A 21,160-nucleotide genomic window follows, 5' to 3' on the forward strand; every position below is an offset into this window, starting at 1 on the left:
TTCTGCTCTCTTTGTATGCTGGACATCAAATCATGCAGACTTACATTTTAATACAAAATAACTTCTGATAGCTAATCCAAAATAATAAGCCTTGGTAGTGACAAAATAATTAATAATTAATATTCATTTAAAAAGGATTTTTTTTAATTCTAGCCTTTCCCAGAAGTCTGAGAAACAGATACAAAATACCGTAAACGATAAAGTATAAGGGTGTGATCCCACCTACAGATTCCTGTTTTTCTTATAAATGTATAATACGGAAGTCGTAATATTAAGGACACATGGAAAGGAGGTTCAGCTGAAACCAGATATCAGTTTTTTGCTTCTGTAAATGCACTTAGAATTAGAGTGGTTTATTTCATTCAAAAGCTGTCACTCGGGGAGATAGATAGATGGATAGATAGATATAGATAGATACAGGGCTTTTTTTCTCATAGAACGCTCAGAACGGAGTTCCGGCACCTTTTTTGGATGGAACCTTGTAGGGTAGGCAAGGCGGGTTGTATGACATGTGTGAGTTCCGGCACCTTTTTCTTTTACAAAAAAAGCACTGGATAGATAGATAGATAGATAGATAGATAGATAGATAGATAGATAGATAGATAGATAGATAGATAGATAGATAGATGATAGATTTTCATTTTTTTTTTATTGAAAAGTTTTAAAATACAATTTTCCTTTAAAAAACCCACCTTCCCCCTCCCTGCTCCCCCCCCTACCTCCCCCCAATTAGATTTTCATTTAATTGAATGCAAATGATTTTCATTTATGAATGAAAAGAATTAATTTTTACATATTGGCAGTAGTAAATACAAAATATCTCTTCTTCGGTCACTCTCTCACAGGCACCCAAACACACACAAACAGAGAGGGAGGAATGGAGGAGAGAGAGAGAGAAACACAGTCTTCTGCCTCTTGTCTCATGCCTAGGCCTGAATCCTGAGTGGGAGGGGTCAGATAATCTTTTTCCTTTTTCGGGTGATGATGCAATGATTGTGCTTTATTTTGTAGGTTTTATTATTTTAAGTCAACCGTGGCTGTTTTAATGGTTTATTTTACTTTCTATAAACCAGGGCTTTTCAACCAGTGGTACGGGTACCACCTGTGGTACATTGGCACTTGGCAGGTGGTGGGCGACCATTCTAGAAAAGTGGTAACGGGGGAGGGCAATGAGCTGAACCGGTGGCAGCACCGCACAATCCTGAGTGAGAGATGGCTGGAGCTGCAGGGCTCAGCAGAAGCGCCAGGATCAGCACTTCCTTGGGGCTGTCAGGGCTCAGTGGAAGCGCCAGGATCAGCGCCAGGCTCCAGCTGGAGCTCGGCGCTGATCCCGGTGCTTCTGCTAAGCCCAGAAGAAGCGCCAATCAGTTGGAATGTTGCAACATCCCAGGGTCTTGTGATTTACATTCGAATGCTTGGCAACTGATTCATATTTATGACGGTCACAGTGTCCCAGGGTCATGTGAAGTGACCAAAACCTGCTGCAACCACCCAGCAGATGGACGGGGGGAATAAAAACCAAACTCCCACCCCCACCCCACCCCCACTGCCAATCCTCAACAGAAATGCTCACAACAATGAAAACCTCGGACAGGAGGAAGTGCCACCGGGCGGGCAGGCAGGTGTCTTGCTCGGCTGTGGCTTGGGGGGCACTTTTTTCAGTGCCATTGTAACTTTGAACAGTCACTAAGCGAACTGTTGTAAGTCAAAGACTACCTGTATTTCATCACTTTTTTCCTTTTTTGGGGTCATCAAGTTTTTGACACCTTGCTAGGCGACTGGTGGTACTCGGATGTTGCCATATCCTAAAAGTGGTACAATGGGTGAAAAAGTTGAAAAGCCCTGCTATAAATGACCTACAGTTGGGATTTACAGTGGACTATAAAAAATAATTAACAAATAAATATAAATAGTATATTCCAATTATTTTTATTGAGTCTTAGTAGTATTGCAATGACATTTCCTTAAAAATATTGACATATATTAATAATGTAACAATAACAAATTTGGAGTCTTGTTAAAATGTAGATTGTCAATAAGTTTTGACATGTAGATAACATCACGGTAATAAAATGGCTTTTTAAGAAAAAAATACCTACCTACATTTTTTGATGCCAAGCATCAAGCTTGCCATCTTCCTAAATTTTTCAAACTGCATGGCTTTTAATCTTATTTTATTAGTATCGTTATTCTCTGCTATCTATTTTCTTGGGTCTATTTGACCTTTTTTGAAGAATAAATGCTTTGAATGTTTAAAATACACTGTTGTTGTGACTCAGGGCCAGCCTGTGGGTCCGACAGCCGGGTCCGATGTATCGGAGGACTCAGATGTGGGGGAGGAGGGAAACGAACCGGCTGATGATGATTTGGAGGCTTTGCAGAGTCCTCAGCCGGGGACCTCTTCTCAGCTGTGTGAGCCCGAGAGTGCGGAGGATGATGACCCACAGCTGGCCCTGTTCAAGGACGCCCGACGCAGGAGGCAGACGAGCAGGGACAAACAAAGAAAGACTATGGGACTCCTCGGGAGGAGGCACAGGGAGACCACGCCCTGAGCTCTCTATAAAAGAAGTGTTTGGGGAGGGGCTGGTTGCTGAAAGCAACTTTTCCGCTTGAGAAGACAAGCTCTTGTGTTTTTGTTAACTGCGTAATTAAATCTTGGCAGAAGCCTTTTAGCCTTGGACGCTTTCCAGACTCTTCTCTTAATTAGGGGTTGCGAGAAGAGGGCTGGTTCAGAACAGCTGTCATGTTTTGTTTGGCTAATTTGTTACTTATATTTTGTGCGATATAAATGGTTCTTGCTGCTGCAGATCAAAGGGACTTGTTTTCACTGCTGATTTTTATTTAATTTTATCATAGTTTGCTTTGCTTTGCTTAGATTTTCAGTGATAGGGCATTTAACATGCAAGCAGCCATTCAATACATTCTTCTGCTTAGCTTTTATCACAGAAGTATGGGGCCCATTTTCAACAAAATCCTCAAGAAAATAGAAATAACTTTTGTTGCAGATTTTAAAAAATCATATTTGTTTAATAAATGACTGAGAATGACCTCTTCGATATGCACACCAATTTACACCAAGGAACATAACAGAATAACAGAGTTGGAGGGGACTTTGAATGTCTTCTAGTCTAACCCCCTCCCTGCTCAAGCAGGAAACCCTATACCAGAGGTGTCGAACTCGCAACGTCACATGATGTGTCACGACATATCGTGACTTTTTCCCCATTGCCGGCAATGGGGTGGGCGCTGTTTTGGCGTGACGCATCCGGCCCCCATTTTGACACCCCTGCCCTATACCATTTTGGGCAAATGGTTGTCCAAGCTCATCATAGAAACCTCCAGTGAGGTAATCAGAAACCTCCAGTGAGGTAATCAGGCAAGTCATGCCTCTGATTAAATTGTTCTAACGGTCAGTTACTTTTAGGTTGCTTCTCTCCTTGATTAGTTTCCATCTTTTTGCTTCTTGTCCTGCCTTCAGGTGCTTTGGAGAATAAGTTGACCCCCCTCTACTTTGTGGCAACCCCTCAAATATTGAAACACCGCTATCAAGTCAACCTTCATCCTTCTTTTCATTAAACTAGACATACTAATTCCTGGAACTCTTCCTCATATGTTTTCCCTCCAGTCCTCTAATCATCTTAGTTGCTCTTCTCTACACTCTTTCTAGAGCCTAAACAAGGAGTATTCATTCTCACCTTTTAATTATCCAGGATTCTTTATTGGCAGACGTTGACTGTGTGTGAAGTGCCTGGTTAAAAGAAAAGAATTATGTGACAATAGTGAGCTTTTTTTGTAAGAAATGTCATGTTATTCTTCAATCCCATTTAAATTCAGTGTGTTTTGTAGGGATGCAATCATGAATACTTGACTTCAGCCAAAGCCAAAGAGGTCTGCAGATCTCTGAATATTGTTCTGGGTTCTTTGTGATTCTTTGATAAGAAATCCATTCTTGGAAAGATTTGCTGTTGTCCTAAACCTTATTTCAAGATTTTGTCTCTGAATTTGAGCTTTGAAAAGGGTGTTGTCCCCTTTTCCAGACTGATAGGCATAATGTTCCCAAAGAATCTGTGTGGTCAGAACTTCATAGTGATCAAGGAACCAGAGTTTTGTGAAATTTACAGTATGTAGGGCAGGACAGGGTTAAAATAGTCCACATAGTTCAGTGAAGTACTGTAATGAGACAACAGGCTTTAGTTATCACTTTAAATGAATTGATGATCTATGGGTCAATAACATTTTCATACTTCAAAAATCACATGTGGAGAACTTTGAAATGAGATAAATGAAACAAAGACTGAACTTTTCAATTGTTTATTCAGTGACCCTTTGTAGAACAATAAACTCCACTTGAAAGTGATAATATTCAGTGGCAAACATTCTAAAAACAGAATGTTTTCAAGGGTGAATACAGAATTACAGCTTTTCTGCTGATGGCATCATTAGCCCCTTGAAATTACATAAGAACAAATGTCATGCATGAGGTGAACAAATGTCTCATCATCTTATTTGTGTCTTCTTTTGGAAAGCATTGTCAATCTTAATCTTAACGCACAGCACGATGTCATCTTAATCTGGCAGTTGGTAATAAGGGTATCTATTATTTGACGGACATTCGGTAAAACAGGAGCTTATGGACAATGACTACTGCCACAAAGTGGAAGTTTTCTAAACTATTGAAAGACCCGGGTCTCCACTGTGTGGCCATATGAGTGAATACTCATTCAATAACAAGTCAAGGCTTGTGTATTTGATGAAATACAATCTGACTGCTCCTCAGGCCTCAGTTGCAGAATCCCAAATGTTAATTGTCACAATATTTCTGCAACTGTGCAATATGCCTATTAAAGCTAGCATTCTGAAGTTATACTTCTGCCAATATTAGGCACCTTGGTTTGGCTGGACTCATAATTTCTTTATAGCAGTAGCCCCTCTTCTGCTGCTTAGATCTGCAAATTATGTCACAGGAACATAAAAGGACTACCTTCTCAATTTCCAAGTGAATGAAAAATGCTGCAAGTCCATAGTACTCCATGAGCTTTCCTGTGGTCACAGCAGCAAATATTCAGCTCTAATGTAAGACACATATTTGGCAGCAGAAAGAATACTGCCACCTCCACCCGAAAGATAAATTCTATAGTGTGTCATTTCTCCAGTGTTTCAAAAAGCATCTATCACTTATGCGTAAACAAATCTAATTTAACAAGTTTTGCATCTTGACACTTATTTTGTAAATTTTGTTAAAGCAGGTGTGTTCCTTTCCTTTGTCTAAACATTTATTCATCTGTAAAAAAATAAACCTTAATTCATTGATATCTTTGCCTGTTAAATCAGAATAGCTGCCAAACCAGACTGGTAAAATGGTGACTGTCAGAAACTAGCAGAAGTGCTAATACAACAATAGGGAGAAGAATGTTCTCTGTATAATAAAGATCCAAGTGATGCCCTCCAGGTTTTGTCTAGTTCTGTGGGAGTCTGAATGGAGAAGAAAGGCTTAGGATCAATCTTAGCAAGACCAAGTGGCTGTGGAGTTTGGAGCTATCTTATCCTGAAGACTTGTCATTTCTAGTTCTAAATGAGCCCACACTGCCTCAGACAAAAACTGGAGCACAAGTCAACTGAAGAAGCATATGGCAGATGTGGCTAGGAAGGCTTTTGACCAAGTCCATCTTGTTTGTCAGTTTTGCCTATTCCTACATTGGGAATGTAGGAATGATCAGTCACACCTTGGTGAACTCTTATAAGTCAAAACTAGTCCAGAAATCCAGCTAATGCAGCAGCATGGGTAGTTATAGGAAACCATGGTAAATTCATATAAATCCTATTATTTTGCAAGTTGCACAGGTTAGCAACGGGCTTTTAGGTGCAAGGTGTCGTTGACACCTATAAAATCCTTCATGGCATAAGACCAAGATATTTGAGGGACTGTCTATCTACTGCAATGCTCTCTACATGGGGCTTCCCTTGAAGACCACTCGGAGGCTCCAACTGGTACAGAATGCGGCCGCGAGAGTTGTCTTGGGAGTTTCCCGGTACTCCCATGTTACACCTTTGCTCCGCGAGCTGCATTGGCTACCAGTTGTCTTCCGGGTGAGGTTCAAGGTTTTGGTGATGGTTTTTAAGTCCTTACATGGCATGGGTCCGGAATACCTCGGGGACCACCTGCTGCCGGCGTCGACTCCCCTCCGCCCTGTGCGTTCACACAGAGAGGGCCTCCTCAGGGTGCCTCCGGTCAGAGAATGTCGGCTGGCGGCCCCCAGGGGGAGGGCCTTCTCTGTGGGTGCCCCGGCTTTATGGAACCAACTGCCGGTGGAGCTCCGGATGGCACCGGATCTCCGCTCCTTCCGGCGTGGGTTGAAGACCCATTTATTCGAACAAGCTGGCCTGGCCTGATGGGGGAATGTCTGGGTTTTTATGGGTTTTTATATTTGACTGTTTTAATTGGGCAATTTATTTAATCTTTTTTTTAACTTTTGTATCTCTATTTATATGCCCTGTTCACCGCCCTGAGTCCTTCGGGAGAAGGGCGGTATAAAAATCCAATAAATGAAATGAAATGAAATGAAATTATTTCCACCTGCCCAACATGATCAAATTTTTATTTATTTTATTTTATTTTAATCCCATTTATATCCCACCCTTCTCCGAAGACTCAGAGCGGCTTACAATTTAAGCACAAACCAATGTGCTTAGCAATAGCCTTCATTCTATGTATATGCCTGCTTATTAGGGCTTTTCACACACACCCCAAGCAGCATTATTACAAAGTCAGCTTAATTGCCCCCAACAATCTGGGTCCTCATTTTACCTACCTCGGAAGGATGGAAGGCTGAGTCAACCTTGAGCCTGGTGGGATGCGAACCTGCACTAATTGCAGGCAGCTGGTGTTACTTAAGGAGGCATTAGCCCACTGCTCCACCAAGGCTCTTGGGTTGTCATGTTTCAGTTCCTTCTGTTAAAAAGTGCCATTTAATAGGACCCAGAACATGTGCCTTTTCTGTTCCTGGACCTGTCCCCAGGTTGGTCCTGGACCTTAGAAAGAACTTGATGTGTTGACTTTTCCATAAAGCTGGGTCAGCTTGTATCAAAAGATTAGTATGTGCTAGTATGTGTTACTTGAATTATTGATTCCAAGGTTACATATGTGGTTCTTTTTCTGATTGGTGTTTTTTTATTGTTTTCACTTGGTGACCACCCTGAATTGCTTGGTGAATGGGCAACCACATACAATGGATGAATAAATAAATTAATACCAAGGTGATTTTGTCTGCAGAACGTGAAACAATTGTGGGCCACCATATCCAGGTTTTTGCACAATATACCAAAGCAAAATAATCTGTACATCTACTTTGCTTGTCCCCGGTGTGGTATCGTTCATGAAACACAACTCACTTCTGTTTTGTTTCGTTCTTTGCTTTTACAAAATGGTAATGTTAGGTATTCATTGTGGTTAGCCGACTGTTCTAGGACTACAACTAGCTCTTTGAATCACATTGTCTACTAAAAGCCCTGCACAAATATTCTCACCACAGCGGGTTGACCCATTTGACAGAAAGGTCAGTTTGCAGCATGCGTAAAAAGAATGTTCAGTGCATTAAAAGCAGACCCACTCATGCATATATGGCCTCCTGGTATTTCTGCTGAGTCTTCCCTGTGTCCTCCTGCAGTGCCTTATCATGAGGAAGTTGTGAAGCAACTTACATTGACCAAAGCATGAACTGAATAAACATTTTCAATAATAACAACAGCAACGTTCCTTGCTTGGAATGTGGGTTTTGATCATTGAGAGGAAGATATGAACAGAACTGAAGCCCGCTATCTATGTTTGAGCTTGTTGATTTCCAGCTTGGATTATTTACCGTATATTTATTTGAAAGGTAGAACTGTTCACAATAAAATGCTATTCCAACACTGTATTCAGCATTCATGGATGATGGGAAAAATCTCTGTGGACAGGGTGTTTTTTTTCTTTCCCCCCTGTCCTGAAATATTATAGGTTTTGCTGACGAAGAGGCTCGTATTCAGAGGTCTAAGAATTTTATATCTGTCAGGTTGGATCAGAGTGAGATAGATAGACAATAAATTTTGAAGTTTATATTATATCATCTGTCTGTTCTGTAAAATAATCAACACAGCTTTCAATCATTTAAAGAGTAACCTGATATAGAAATTGTGTATTAAACTAAGACTACAATTACATAATGTTATATGATATCAAATGCTAATTCTCTATATTGCATTATTATTGTTATTTAGACAATTCATGGCCATAAAGGGGCAATAACAGCCGTGGCTTTTGCACCCGATGGTCGGTATCTTGCCACTTACTCCAACACTGATAGTCACATTTCCTTCTGGCAGGTAAGTCCCACATATTTTATTTTCATTTGATTTGTTATAGAGGTAGTCCTCGACTTATGACCACAATTGAGCCCAAAGTTTCTATTTTTCAGTGAGACATTTGTTAAGTGAGTTTTGCCTCATTTTATACCCTTTTTTCTCACAGTTAAGTGAGTGACTGCAGGTGTTAAATTAGTAACATAGTTGTTAAGTGAATCCGGCTTTCCCATTGACTTTGCTTGTCAGAAGATCGAAAAGGGTGATCTCATGACCCAGGACACCGCAACCGTCATAAATATGAGTCAGTTGCCAAGCGTTTGAATTTTGATCATGTGATCATGGGGATAATTGTGAAAAACAGTCATAAGTCACTTTTTCCTGTGCTGTTGTAACTTCAAACAGTCACTAAACAAACTATTGTAAATTGAGGACTACCTGTAGCAGATTAAATCCTCTCTTTTTTCCCCCCACAACAATGCTATGAGGTAAATTGGGCTAAGAGACAATGACTGGTCAAAATTCATTCCATGAATTTCTATAGGAAAAGCTGAGCTCTAATATGGGTCTGTTCTGTCCCTCTCCTCTGAACCAGGGGTGTCAAACTCGCAACGTCATGTGACGTGTTGTGACATATCGTGATTTTTTTCCATTGCCGGCAATGGGGTGGGCACGGTTTCGGCATGACACATCCGGCCCATGGGCTGGCAGTTTGACACCCCTGCTCTAAACTATAGGTAATTCTTGACCTACGACTGTAATTGAGCCAGGATTACAGTCATACATACTGCTGGTCGTTGAGCGGGTCATCACATGACTAACCCGATTTTACATTTTTTGCGGTGGCCATTAAGCAAATGCCACGGTCGTTAAGCGAACCCACTGTTTGCAACGGTCGGTTTTTGCTGGAAACTGGAGATAACCACCAGCTAAATCATAGCTTTGAGCCGGGCACCATTTGCTTTTCAACTTCAAAGAACAAAATGTTTCAAGCTGTGCCAAGAGCATGGGTCACAGTATTCAATGGGCTGTACAATTTAATTACAGATATGGAATAAATGTAGTGTTCAGTTGTTGTTGTTTTAATGCTAAAACCTGAGTCATGGAAGAATATACTCCCAAACAAAATGACTGGTGAAAGCTTTAAAAATGTAGCCCACCATATTTCAGGATGTTCCCCAATACAACATCTGCTTAAATCAGTGGAGATTACACAACATAAAGGTAAAGTTTTCCCTGTCAATCATTATCTGGCAAGGGTAGGCAACCTTGGCTCTTTTATGACTTGTGGACTTCAACTCCCAGAATTCCTGAGCCAGCTATGCCAGCTATGCAGGCTCAGGAATTCTGGGAGTTGAAGTCCACGAGTCATAAAAGAGCCAAGGTTGCCTAACCCTGCTCTAGGGCATGGTGCTCATCTCCGTTTGCTGTCCAAGGGAGCCAGTGTTGTCTGAAGACAATTTGCATGGCCATGTGGTCAGCAAAGGTGCACAGAATTGCTATTAATTTCCCGCCAAAGTGGTCCCTATTTATCTATTTGCATTTGCATGCTTGCGAACTGCTAGGTGGATAGGAGCTGGAGCAAGTAACGGAAGCTCACCCCATCGTATTTACGTTTGGGTCTCGAACCCAGGCTGTCAGCTTTCAAGCTCAGTGTCTTTAACCACTGAGCCATCATGCCCCCTGATTACACAACATACAATCCAGGAATTGAAGAGGAACACCTTTAAGTGAAATTGTACCTTTTGTTTAGAAACCCTGCTTTTATAGGCGGATGGCTGAATGAAGAGAAAAGCTGCAGTGGCAGAATTACTGCTACCCTGGATTCAGTATCCCTGTATCTATCAGCCAGTACATAATTTTAATTTACTATTACTTTCTACATTAATTTGATGATAACTGTGTGTCATTAAGAGTATTGAATTTATCGTCTGTCATCATAAGAGTGTGTTATTTAGGAAGCAATGAATAAGAACTGTGAAAATGCTCTTCCATCACTTGCATGTATTTAGTTCGGTTACGTGGGAAGATCTAGAAAGCAATCAAGCTTATTGATTGAGATGTTTTACATGATCATCTAAGATTACTGGGGGGGGGGGGAGTGGCAGCAGCTTCAGTGCAGACCCATGCTATGGCATAAACAGTAAACTGCTGAGCTTAGTCCTGGCTGTGAATATTTTTTTCCCTTGATTTTTTTTTAATGGTAGCTTAAACAGAAGGAGTTAACAATAGCCAGCATGTTACATTTATTTAAAAATGTAGTCTTGTGTACTAGTGATTCCTCCTCTCCCTCCAGTGGGTCTGTTCAGCACTGCTATTAATGCAAGAAAATCAGTAACATTAGTCATCTTAAAAGGGTTATTACTCAAGATGATTTAAATTGTGAAAATGTCAGTGGGGTTTGCATGCTCCCTGCTAGAGATTTACATTCTCTGACACCATTTTGCTGTTCAGAAGGACCAGGAGAAAAAAAAAAGTAATGGCTTCTGTGTTGCACTGATCAGGATTCAGAACATGATATCGGCAGCAGCGCATCTTAAAAACATCCTAGAATAGGCCAAGGTTTCCATGTGTCAAAATCTCAGGCGCACAGCTGACTCTGCCATCCCCATCTGGTCTATGAAGGTTTCCACTCCTAATGGGTTTGGCTGATTAACAGAACCATTCAGGGCTGCCGCTTCATTTCTTTGCACAGGCACATCACCTACATAGCAAAGTGATCTAAATAGGCTAGTTATCAAGTGAATTGGAAGCTCTAGTTGGAATTTAAGGGCTTGTTTCCTGGATGTTTTGGTTAGAGAACTGACAGAGAGGAGAAACTGCTGCCTCTTAATGCTTCCTCTCCACTGTTCCCATTGCATTTCAAAATAGTGTATTTATTTTGAAATAATGCATGTATTAAATGTCCAGTTCCATACAACCTAATTCACGAAGCAGCAAAAAGCAGAGAAGACTGTTCCTATTTGCCAGATGGCGCAACTACCACCATTTAATATGCATGCACATATCGGGTGGATAAAGAAAATAATTGAGGTGCATGGCACTGATTTTTTTTTCCAAAAAAAATCCAGTTTTCCAGCAAAATATTAATGTTCAGTTCATAAATCAATGCAAGGGCTTTCCTATTTACTTTTGCTACTTTCCTATTTGTGCAGAGGGGAAAAAAGGTAAGCTAGAAGAACATGTGCATGCAAGAGTAGGAAGTTTCTTCTAGAGATAAACATAGATATCCAGGAAACCTTGGGAGATCCTCGGCACAAAGGCTTCAAGTAATTGCAGTTGCTTTGCAGCATTTAGAAAGTGGTCCAGGCGATGCTTAGATTGCAAAGCATCTCAGGGAAGGATTTGTGCAGCCCTACTAGAGGGTATCAATAATAATATCTAGTGTTTATATAATGCATTTGTATTACTGGAAGCACTTCAGATAGATCTCTTGCAGCAAGCTTGCCAGGAAGCCTGTGAAGTCAGCTCAGAATGTTTTAATTTGCAGAGGGACAGTTATCAAGAAAACACAGATGTTTACTCATAGCCATCTAGGACAAGTGGCATAAACTCACCCACATCTTATTGTAGGATGTCCCAGAAATGGGACCACTGAAATGTAATGGCAAAATGCCAGAATTCAGCAGTGCTATTTTTGTTTGCTAGTTCCTTGGTTCCTTTCTTCTAAACAAAAAAGAGGTAAAATGCCTCCAAGGTAGGCAGAAAACAAATAGTGCCATGTCAGAAGAAAGTTACTTCCACCTCTGATCTAATGAGTTCTAAACTTAGCAAAGATTTTAAAAAGAGACTATTAAGCTACAAACACAGCCAGTATGGTGTAGTGGTTAAGGCATCAGGCTATAAACCAGGAGACTATGAATTCTAGTCCCACTTTAGGCACAAAGCCAGTTGGGTGATCTTAGGCCAGTCATTCTCTCTCAGCCCTACAAAACAGGCAAGGGAAAATCACTTCTGAAATCTTGGCAAGAAAACTTCAAGGACTAGTCCAGGCAAGTCACTAGAAGTCAAAAACTAACTGAAAGAGACACACACAAACACAAAAGGTGGGTGGGCAGTGATGTAAATTATCCCTTACATTGTTACCTCAGACTCACGCTCATTCTTTCTCAATTTCATGCATGCACACGCAAAATTTATATGCTGCCCCAATCCTAGATTTTGAATGTATACTTCTCAACATTAAATAATATATATACTAGTAAAATTCTCATGTCTGTAACCTTTAAATAGGAAAAATGGTGTACTGTAGGGCAATTTTTTTTCAGCCATCTTAAATGGGTAATTTACAGGATGCATCCAAAATCTTAGACCCATAACTCCTGTGGAATTGAAATTTAGCAAATTTTATAAAATATTTTATGATATAAAAATTATCATAAAGCATTTCATGACATAGTACAAAATGTCATAAAAAATTTCCTGGGGTCAGCTGATGTATGACTGTGCTATACAGTTCTGTATGGGCTACTTTCAAGGCAGATACATCTCTGAATATTTGTCTGAATTTTTAAGAAATTTTCAAGTACATTTGAAGCTCTGCCATTGTGGACTCTGGTAAGGAAATGTCTATGAAATGATGAGCCAAGGGGGTCACCTATTGTCTGGTATTCTCTAAAAACTCAAGATCTCTTTTATCCACAGATTCTCCCTCTGCCTGTCAGCTGTACTTTCTCATGGGCCTCTGTAAAGTCCAGTCTTCATTTTCCCACAACCAAAATAACCCTCTCAAAAAAAATTGTGGCAAAAGTTCTGCCTAGAAAGTGAAAAAAAATATTACCCTCACTCCCTATCATCCACTGATCAGCCCATATTTGGAGCAATGCCAGAAGGTTACATTAGTTGTTTGATTAGAAAGATGGGGTGAGATGTATTCACTTGTCAGTAATGGTTTGTCTACTCGCTGACCTTAAAGGAGGCAAAATGAAAAGCCAGAACCATGTGACCCAATTGAGAGCTCTCTCTTTCTCTCTCTCTTTCTCTAACACACACACACACACACACACACACACACACACAGAGAGAGAGAGAGAGAGAGAGAGAGAGAGAGAGAGAGAGAGAGGTGGATTTGGCTTTGTGATGGTGAACTTTGAGCAAAAAGTCTGAAACGGGCACCTTTCCCATTAAGACATCCATGAATGTCAGATCTTCTCTGATAAGAAATTAACACAAGCCTAAAGCTTTTGCCTTTGTTGATTTTGTGTGTGTGTGTGTGCGCGCGCGCGCACGCGCGTGCATGCGTGCTATCACTTTTCAGGGTGAATGAGGTAAAAATTGAACTTCTAAATAGAGTGTGAAATGGCCTTAGAAATTATAGCTATCTTGGGCAGCTGTAATTAAATTGTCTTTATGGATTCCCCTCACAAAAAGCATGGCCCAGCTGAAGAGGGCAAATGATGTTGATATGGCAGCCTCATCAAGAATATTTGCGAAAAGGCTCCTGAGTTTCAGGCCTTAAGACAACATTTATTGGCATAGATGAATTAACCCAAACTATAACTGATTTTTAGCTAGCAGCATGAAGTTTTACTCAAGGACTTTCCTCAAATCTTTTGGGGAATTCCTTAGGAAATTCAGTGCTGTATCACAGGTAGTCCTTGACTTAATGACCAAAATTGGAAACAGAACTTCCATTGCTAAGTGTTGCCATTGTTAAGTGAGTCATGCCTGATTTCACAAGCTTTTTTTGCCATGGTTGATGTGAATCACCATGTTTGATAAGCAAATCTGACTCCCCCCCCCCCGTTGATTTTATCAGAAACCCCTTGGGAAGGACATTAATGGTAATCAGATGATCCTGCAAGCATTGTAAATACATACCGGTTGCCAAGTGCCTGAATTTTTATTACGTGACCACGGGAACGTTGTGATAGTCGTACATGTGAGGACTGGTCATAAGCCATTTTTTTCTAGCCCTGTTGTAAGTTCAAACGGTCATTGAATGAATATTCTTAAGTCAAGGATTATCCGTATTTCTTCATAAAGCAAGTTTATGTATTTCAGTACTGACTGACTTGTTCTTTTCTCCCCCGTCTCCCAATGCCAGATGAACACCTCTCTGCTGGGAAGCATTGGGATGCTGAATTCTGCACCACAGCTCCGTTGTGTTAAAACCTACCAGGTTCCTCCTGTCCAACCTGCATCTCCAGGTTCACATAATGCCCTCAAACTGGTCAGGCTTATCTGGACTTCAAACCGCAATCTTATTCTTATGGCCCATGATGGCAAAGAACATCGATTTGTGGTGTAAAGTCAGGCTGTGTGAAAGTGGCTTCTTTCCCCCACACCACCCCACCCCCGGTTCTAAATACAAATGTGTTTTGAAATTTCTTATCAATTGATTCCCCCTCTTTATGATCTTAACATTGGAGGTATTAAATACCCAAAGATTATGGACCAGGATTGGCCAGACAATATATCTTCTGCTTGCTTCTGCACCTCAGAGTACTACTTAAGCCTGTTGTTCCTTTAGAGCAGTGTTCCTCAATCTTGGCACCTTTAAGATGGGTGGACTTCAACCCCCAGAATTCTTTAGCCAGCTACCTAGGGAATTCTGGGAGTTGAGGTCCACACATCTTAAAGTTGCCAAGGTTGAGAAGCACTGCTTTAGAGAAATGCAGATCCATTCCGCAATTAGACCATCTTGCAAGATTTTTCTCTTCATCACTATGAGGAAAAAAAACAGGAGCTTGAGAATGTAACTTGAGTCTGGCTAGATTGGTGAGAATCTTGATTCTACTGACTTTGAACATTAAAGCTAGTCTGAATGTCATCATTCTTAGAATGCTAAAATCCTCAGAGCCTAAATGGAAAAAAAAATCATTTGAAGTGTTTTGAAATTTCATGTTTACCAAAGCTTATGTGTTTACACTAAAATTCTTCCAAGTTCTTGGAAGATCTTGCAGTAAGAATGTTCTGCTCATTTCTGAAATTCTGATAAGCTCGGGAAAGATCCACAAGTCCCATACATACTCTGTTGGCATTTTTTACCTGGGGAAAAAAAGTGAGAGGGAGTCATATGGCACCTATACATCTAGAGTCTGAGATGTCTACTAAAGTCACTGATTAATGGTATTAAAGACCCATTATATATTTCAGGTTTGGAGTTTTGTAAGAAAATGTATAGAAAAGAAGAAATCATTTTCTTTGTGTAATTTCTGATCAAGATGGAAACAATAGCATTTTCCCATTAGTGAAAAGGTGATTTTCTGTTTGTTAAGTTGGGGAGAAAAATATCCCCAGTGATTTTTTTTTCTTCAATGAAAATTTACAAAAGAGATAATAGGGATGTTGATATTTTCTTTGCTGCTAATATATGTATCAATATCAATATCTATGTATCTACAAATGATCCCTTTCACAGTTTCCTCTTGCAAAAAAATGAAGACTCTTCATATTGACATCATCAAAGTCTATTGTGACATAAAGATGTCACTAATTATGATAACAGCAAACTCATATCATTTGGATTAATCAGAGGAAAGAGATTTAAGAGTTAGAATTATTTAATAAAACATATCTTTAGTCATTATTGCAAGAAATATTAAGAAAAGTTAACCTTCGGGTCCATTTCAAGTGTTATCCTTAATCAGAAAAAAAAACCATAATGGGTTCATTAGCATTCACATGTCTCCTATATCTTACATATTTATTTTTTCCTGAAAAACTTTGTCTCCACCTCCCTTCCTTATAGAACTGAGGGGGAAAAATGTAGAAAATATTTTATTGAAATGCTGGTGTGTTAAACATACTGTATGTATAGTATACATGTACTTCTAGACTTGAATATGTGAATACAGAGAAAATGCTCTTTAGTGCATGCTGATAAATTTAGCAAAAATGGCACCTGTGGAAAATTTGATTGTGGAAATTTAAGGATAAAGGATCAAGAAGGACAACTGGATGCATTTATTGGAGCACAGGATCTATATCATCTCCCCAGAAATGAATGTTGTCCATCATCTTTGCCTTCCTGGATAGCACTGAAATATTCCTGGTGCTTTGCATACATTAAGATGATTATCAAACAATTTAGTGATTTGTTTAATACTGTATATGTAATATCAGCTATAATTATCTTGAGAATTTAAAAACAGTAAGAAATTATTCAGAATGTTTTATAGCATTTGTGGTATTGACCTATGGTTTGCTGGAGGTATGTTCAGTTGTAAATTTTCAGTTTTTGAGGGGAGGCAGTTAAAAAAACATATCATGTGCACACCTGATTATGAGGTCCCCAGGATACACAAAAATGCACACCATTGTTGAATCCTATTATGATGACGGCATAAACAGTACAGTGAATGATATTCAGGGATACTCCCTGTTAGATAACTTTCCTTTTTATTATGTCTAGTTTCCTTTGTTATCCACACGTTCTTTTTTGACATTGATTCCTGCGATCTATGGGGTCCCATTTATTTCTATGGAATGATGTGTGAGGAAAAAGCAGATTTATTATTGCAAGGTTGGCCAATATTTCCTGAAATAAACAAGGCTCTGCAGAGACCATTTCCCAGCAATAAGGCAAATTGGAGAGGCAGCCTTCCAAATTTACTAAGTTATTTGCATAATGCTACTTGTTGCATCTCAGCAGGGAACGTCCAATCTCCTGGGATGTTTGAATTTCTAGCTGCCATCAACCCAGAAGCAAAGGGTTATGGGAGTGGTAGCCAAAGCGTTTGCAATGCACTTGGGGCCTATTATCACTGTAGGCCTACTAAGGGCAGAGTCCTATATTATGATAATCGGAGGGTTGCCAATAAAAAAAAATGCACTCCAGTATTGAGAAGCTTTTGATTTCCCTTCAAAACACAGATTAAAGGTTACCTACAATATGATGCTATGAATTTCCTTACAACAGCCAGTGACCTAGGGAGAAAAGGTAAATATATAATATTATGCATCAGGATCTAGACAAAAAAATGCTACCTATTGCAAGTAAAGCATGGGGAACCACGAAGTGATTCCCGTTTTGAAATACTGCAAGCTCTCTGCATTTATAACATGGAGGCCCAGTCTAGATATTCCAAACAGACTACACTGTGCTGAATAAAAGGAGACCAAATCTTTTCAGTTTTGCTTCACTATTTATTTCAGCAGGGCTTATAGGAGAGTTCTATGTTTGAGTGGAGAATGTCCGGTTCCCAGTTTTATGATTGGCCCTGTAAGTGTTCCTTTCACTTTACCGTGTCTTGCTTTTTCAAAGAATTTCCAGCATTTTGAGATGTGATGGAAGAGCATATCCACCTGCTTTTATCCACAAGACATTATTAGCTGTTGTGAAGGATCTAAACCTATTTTGAATATTACAAGAGGGATGACCTCTTAGAGCTGTGTCTTCTGCAGACGTGTGACCTGATGCATTATGCCTGTTCAAACAAAATAAGAGCATTTAAGACCAACAGAAAATCTGGCCAATACAAAGGAGTAATTTAACAGAATAATCAATATTTATGTACTGGTAACTTGAACAATCCACTTGGCCCGGCAGAGGAGCCTCGCATGGCTCCTTCACTGAAACGAACGGTGTTCTGCTACAGTAGCACCGAGTAGATTTTTGCCAAGGCTTCTTAATTCCCCTAAGCTTCCCCTTATGCAAATCTGCATCGGAAAGGCTTACTCAGTCCTCACTGTAAATTTCATCATAGCTTAGATCTTTCAGCACTGCAGTAAAATTTGTATTGTCATTCCAGTGTAAGCTTTTAGTGTTTTATTGATTTGTTTAGTACTGTATTTGGATTTGTCCTTGTAAATGTAGCAACGTGCGTGGCTTCATTGGCAGTTTACAAGCAAAAGATGACATGAAGAGACACCTGTATGAAAATGTTGTCACTACTGAAGTCGCAGTCTATGGTAACTGATTAAAATGTCTGCCTCTAAGAAACTGCACGATTCCCCCTTATTATTGGCTGCCTAGGTAGAAAGGACCTAAATGGGTAATTTCTCTGAAATCACACTAAATTGTTCTAATTTTCACTGTCCTACTTAGCAACACTGTCTGTTTGCATTAGCCCCACTGTAAATAGGGCTATCTTCAACTCTCCATGAATGGACTTACACTTGATAGTAAATGAATGTAAATGGTTTTGTTTGCTTTATTTCAAAAACGGATGAACGTGCTGAAGAACTGAAAGAGATTAATCCTAGAAGCAAAACAGGTAATGACAACATCATATGCATAAACAAAGCAACTCTCTTTCCGATACATTCCATAGTAATGTATTGCTATGAAAGCCGGACATTGAAAAAGAGAGAGAGAGAGAAAAAAAAGAGGCAAAAGATGGACCTCTTCAAATTATGGATCTGGAGACGGTATTACCAAGGGTGGAGTATAAGACAAACCAATCACTCAATCAGTCCTGGGCCACATGCAGACTGAGTGCTCCCTTGAGACAAAGATCAGCAAACAGAAACTCACATATTTTGGGCAAGTGATGCAAGCAGATGGTGAACTACATAAATTGATGGTGTTTGACACGATTAAAGGAAAGGGAAGACAGTGAATAAAGGGGATGGATGGATGGATGCAATCAGGTCACAGAAACATCCTTTGAGAAACTATAAGTTACTGCCAGAAACAGGTCAAAACGGTAATGACCTGTATTTACTAAATTTATAAAGCGAGTTTCACTTTAGCTTACAACAATGCTGGGCACTTGCCCATGAAATCATCAGAACCTCAATGGTACCTAGAATACATTAACATGAATAATAGTGCCACACATACTGTACATATTTAACATTGGCAAATGGCAGAGAATTTTGCAGTACTGCCATGATGAAAACTACATTTGTATAGATTGGAAGCATAGCAAAACATTCTGGCTTTCTAGGTTTGCTGAATGTTGCCATTAGCATTTTCCTGAAGTAATGCTAGCAATTGCAGCTTGGCAATTCCTGGCTAGTGCTAGATTCTCCTCCATTTCACTGGATGCTAGGGTGGAGAGGAGTCAAATGTATTTATTTACTGTACCACTCCCTGGAAACGTACGACAATGGACAATGAAGCAGAATAAAGGCACTGGCAATATTGTAATAACACAAAAATAATAATCTTTCAAAAGAGCAGTACAATGATTATAGATCCATCTGGGCTGCTAAGAGGGGGCTTTTCAATAGCAAGGGAGCTACTGGTGACAAATAGAAGTTTCTCACATTTCCCAAGATTTTATGTGGAGAACAACCTTAAAGCCTACACTTGAGATATGCACAATAAAAGGGGACGATAAAAAATAATCCTTTGAATTGTACTAGGAAGACATTGGTAGCCAGTGTAGAGGCCTCGGGACCTCTGTTAGGTGGCAATAGTAAATATCATCCACCAATAAGCAGATTGCTCCGTTTGGGGCCAATTACAGATTCCTAGTAGTTTTTTTAAAAAAAAAACCTATTGTCATGGTTCTGATAGATCAGACATGTCAAACTCGCGACGTCACGTGACATTGCGCAAGGTATCAGCTTTTTTGCCATTGCCGGCAATGGGATGGGTGTGGTTTCCCAGTGACGCGTCCGGCCTGCGGGCCGGCAGTTTGATACCCCTGCAATAGATGAAACCCATCAAAAGACCTTCAAGGCAAAAATTCTTCCTTAAAGAACATTTTATTCAGGAAACAAAAGTATTGGCACTACATAGTTGAACCCCAAAACTAAATTTCCTTCCCCCGGATACAAAGTAACAAACTGCAATTCCCACCCCCAATAAGCTGTCATAAATCACATTCTTCAATTAGCCTAAATTGCAGGCTTTCTCCCCAGCTCCTCAGCCTGTCAAAACATTATCAGTTCGTCCTTTGGATTCCCACAAAGCAGCGTTATTATTATGGCTATCTCAGCTCGAGCATGTATCCCACCCACCTAATTTCTAAATGCCAGAAAAAGCATGTTAAAAGCAAAGAGAAAATGGCTGCAATTTTCATCAGTTTTCAGAGCGGGAACATCCAATGTTTACAGCGTTGACACCTATACAGTACAGAACATATTTCAGTACTAACTGAGAGGCGAGAAGACAGTTTATTGTTGACAGAGTTTCCTTTATTAGGAAGGGCCACAAATGAGACACCATGCCACACAATGTTGCTCCAAGGTGTGAGATGGGCGGCATATAAATGTGATGAATTACGTAAATAAATCTATTGGCAAAGGCCGACTTAACCCCGTAGTCATAGCTTCTGCTTTCTAGCCACAGTAGCCATGAATCTAGGAGCATCCCTTCTAGCTACAGCAGCCATGTTTTTTTCAACATTTTAGGTTGATCTTCATTTTATTTATTTGTTGGATATGTATCTTGCCTTTTCTCCAGGAGCATCATTTCTCCATTTTTTTTAAAAAAAAAACCACTACAACAACCCTGTGAGGGACATCATCTAGTGAGTTTCTGTGACTGAGGGTAGACTTGAACCTTGACCTACTGGACTGTAAATGTAGGCCTTTGGGACATTGCATTATAGCAGATAAAGAATTGGACTTGGGAGGAAAAACGTACTTAAAAGTGTACAAAACGAACATTTTTTTTTGAAGTGGTACAGTTCCATCCTGGAAATTAATTATATATCAAACAGTCTCTCTCTCTCTCTCTCTCTCTCTCTCTCTCTCTCTCTCTCTCTCTCTCTCTCTCATTGTGTGTGCATTTTCTGTTTGTAAGCAGATGTGCACTTCTGTTATCACTTACATTAAAAAACCTTCCAATGAAGAATTTAGATAAGGACAGTTTTTCTTCACCCAGAATACTGGACATAAATCAACAATGTTACTCAATTATTCTTCAAAAAAAAAGCTAATTTCTTTGAATTTTTCCACCGGAGAAGGCAGAATGGTAAGGTAGGAA

General features: G+C 39.8%; 1 protein-coding gene across 2 annotated transcripts in view; it reads left to right on the plus strand.

Moving 5' to 3' along the window:
• Positions 1-18,374, plus strand: part of WDR7 (WD repeat domain 7) — a 242,885-nt gene extending 224,511 nt beyond the window's left edge. For both annotated transcript variants that reach the window (XM_081317822.1, XM_081317821.1), the window contains 2 exons: positions 8,254-8,358; positions 14,381-18,374. In XM_081317822.1, the coding sequence (XP_081173948.1) occupies positions 8,254-8,358; positions 14,381-14,584 (309 nt within the window). In that variant the 3' untranslated portion in view covers positions 14,585-18,374. The remainder of the gene's footprint in view (positions 1-8,253; positions 8,359-14,380) is intronic.
• The last annotated feature ends 2,786 nt before the right edge of the window (positions 18,375-21,160 follow it).

The sequence above is a fragment of the Vipera berus genome (assembly GCF_964194415.1).
Source record: "Vipera berus genome assembly, chromosome: 2".
In the NCBI taxonomy this organism is placed as follows: Eukaryota; Metazoa; Chordata; class Lepidosauria; order Squamata; family Viperidae; genus Vipera; species Vipera berus.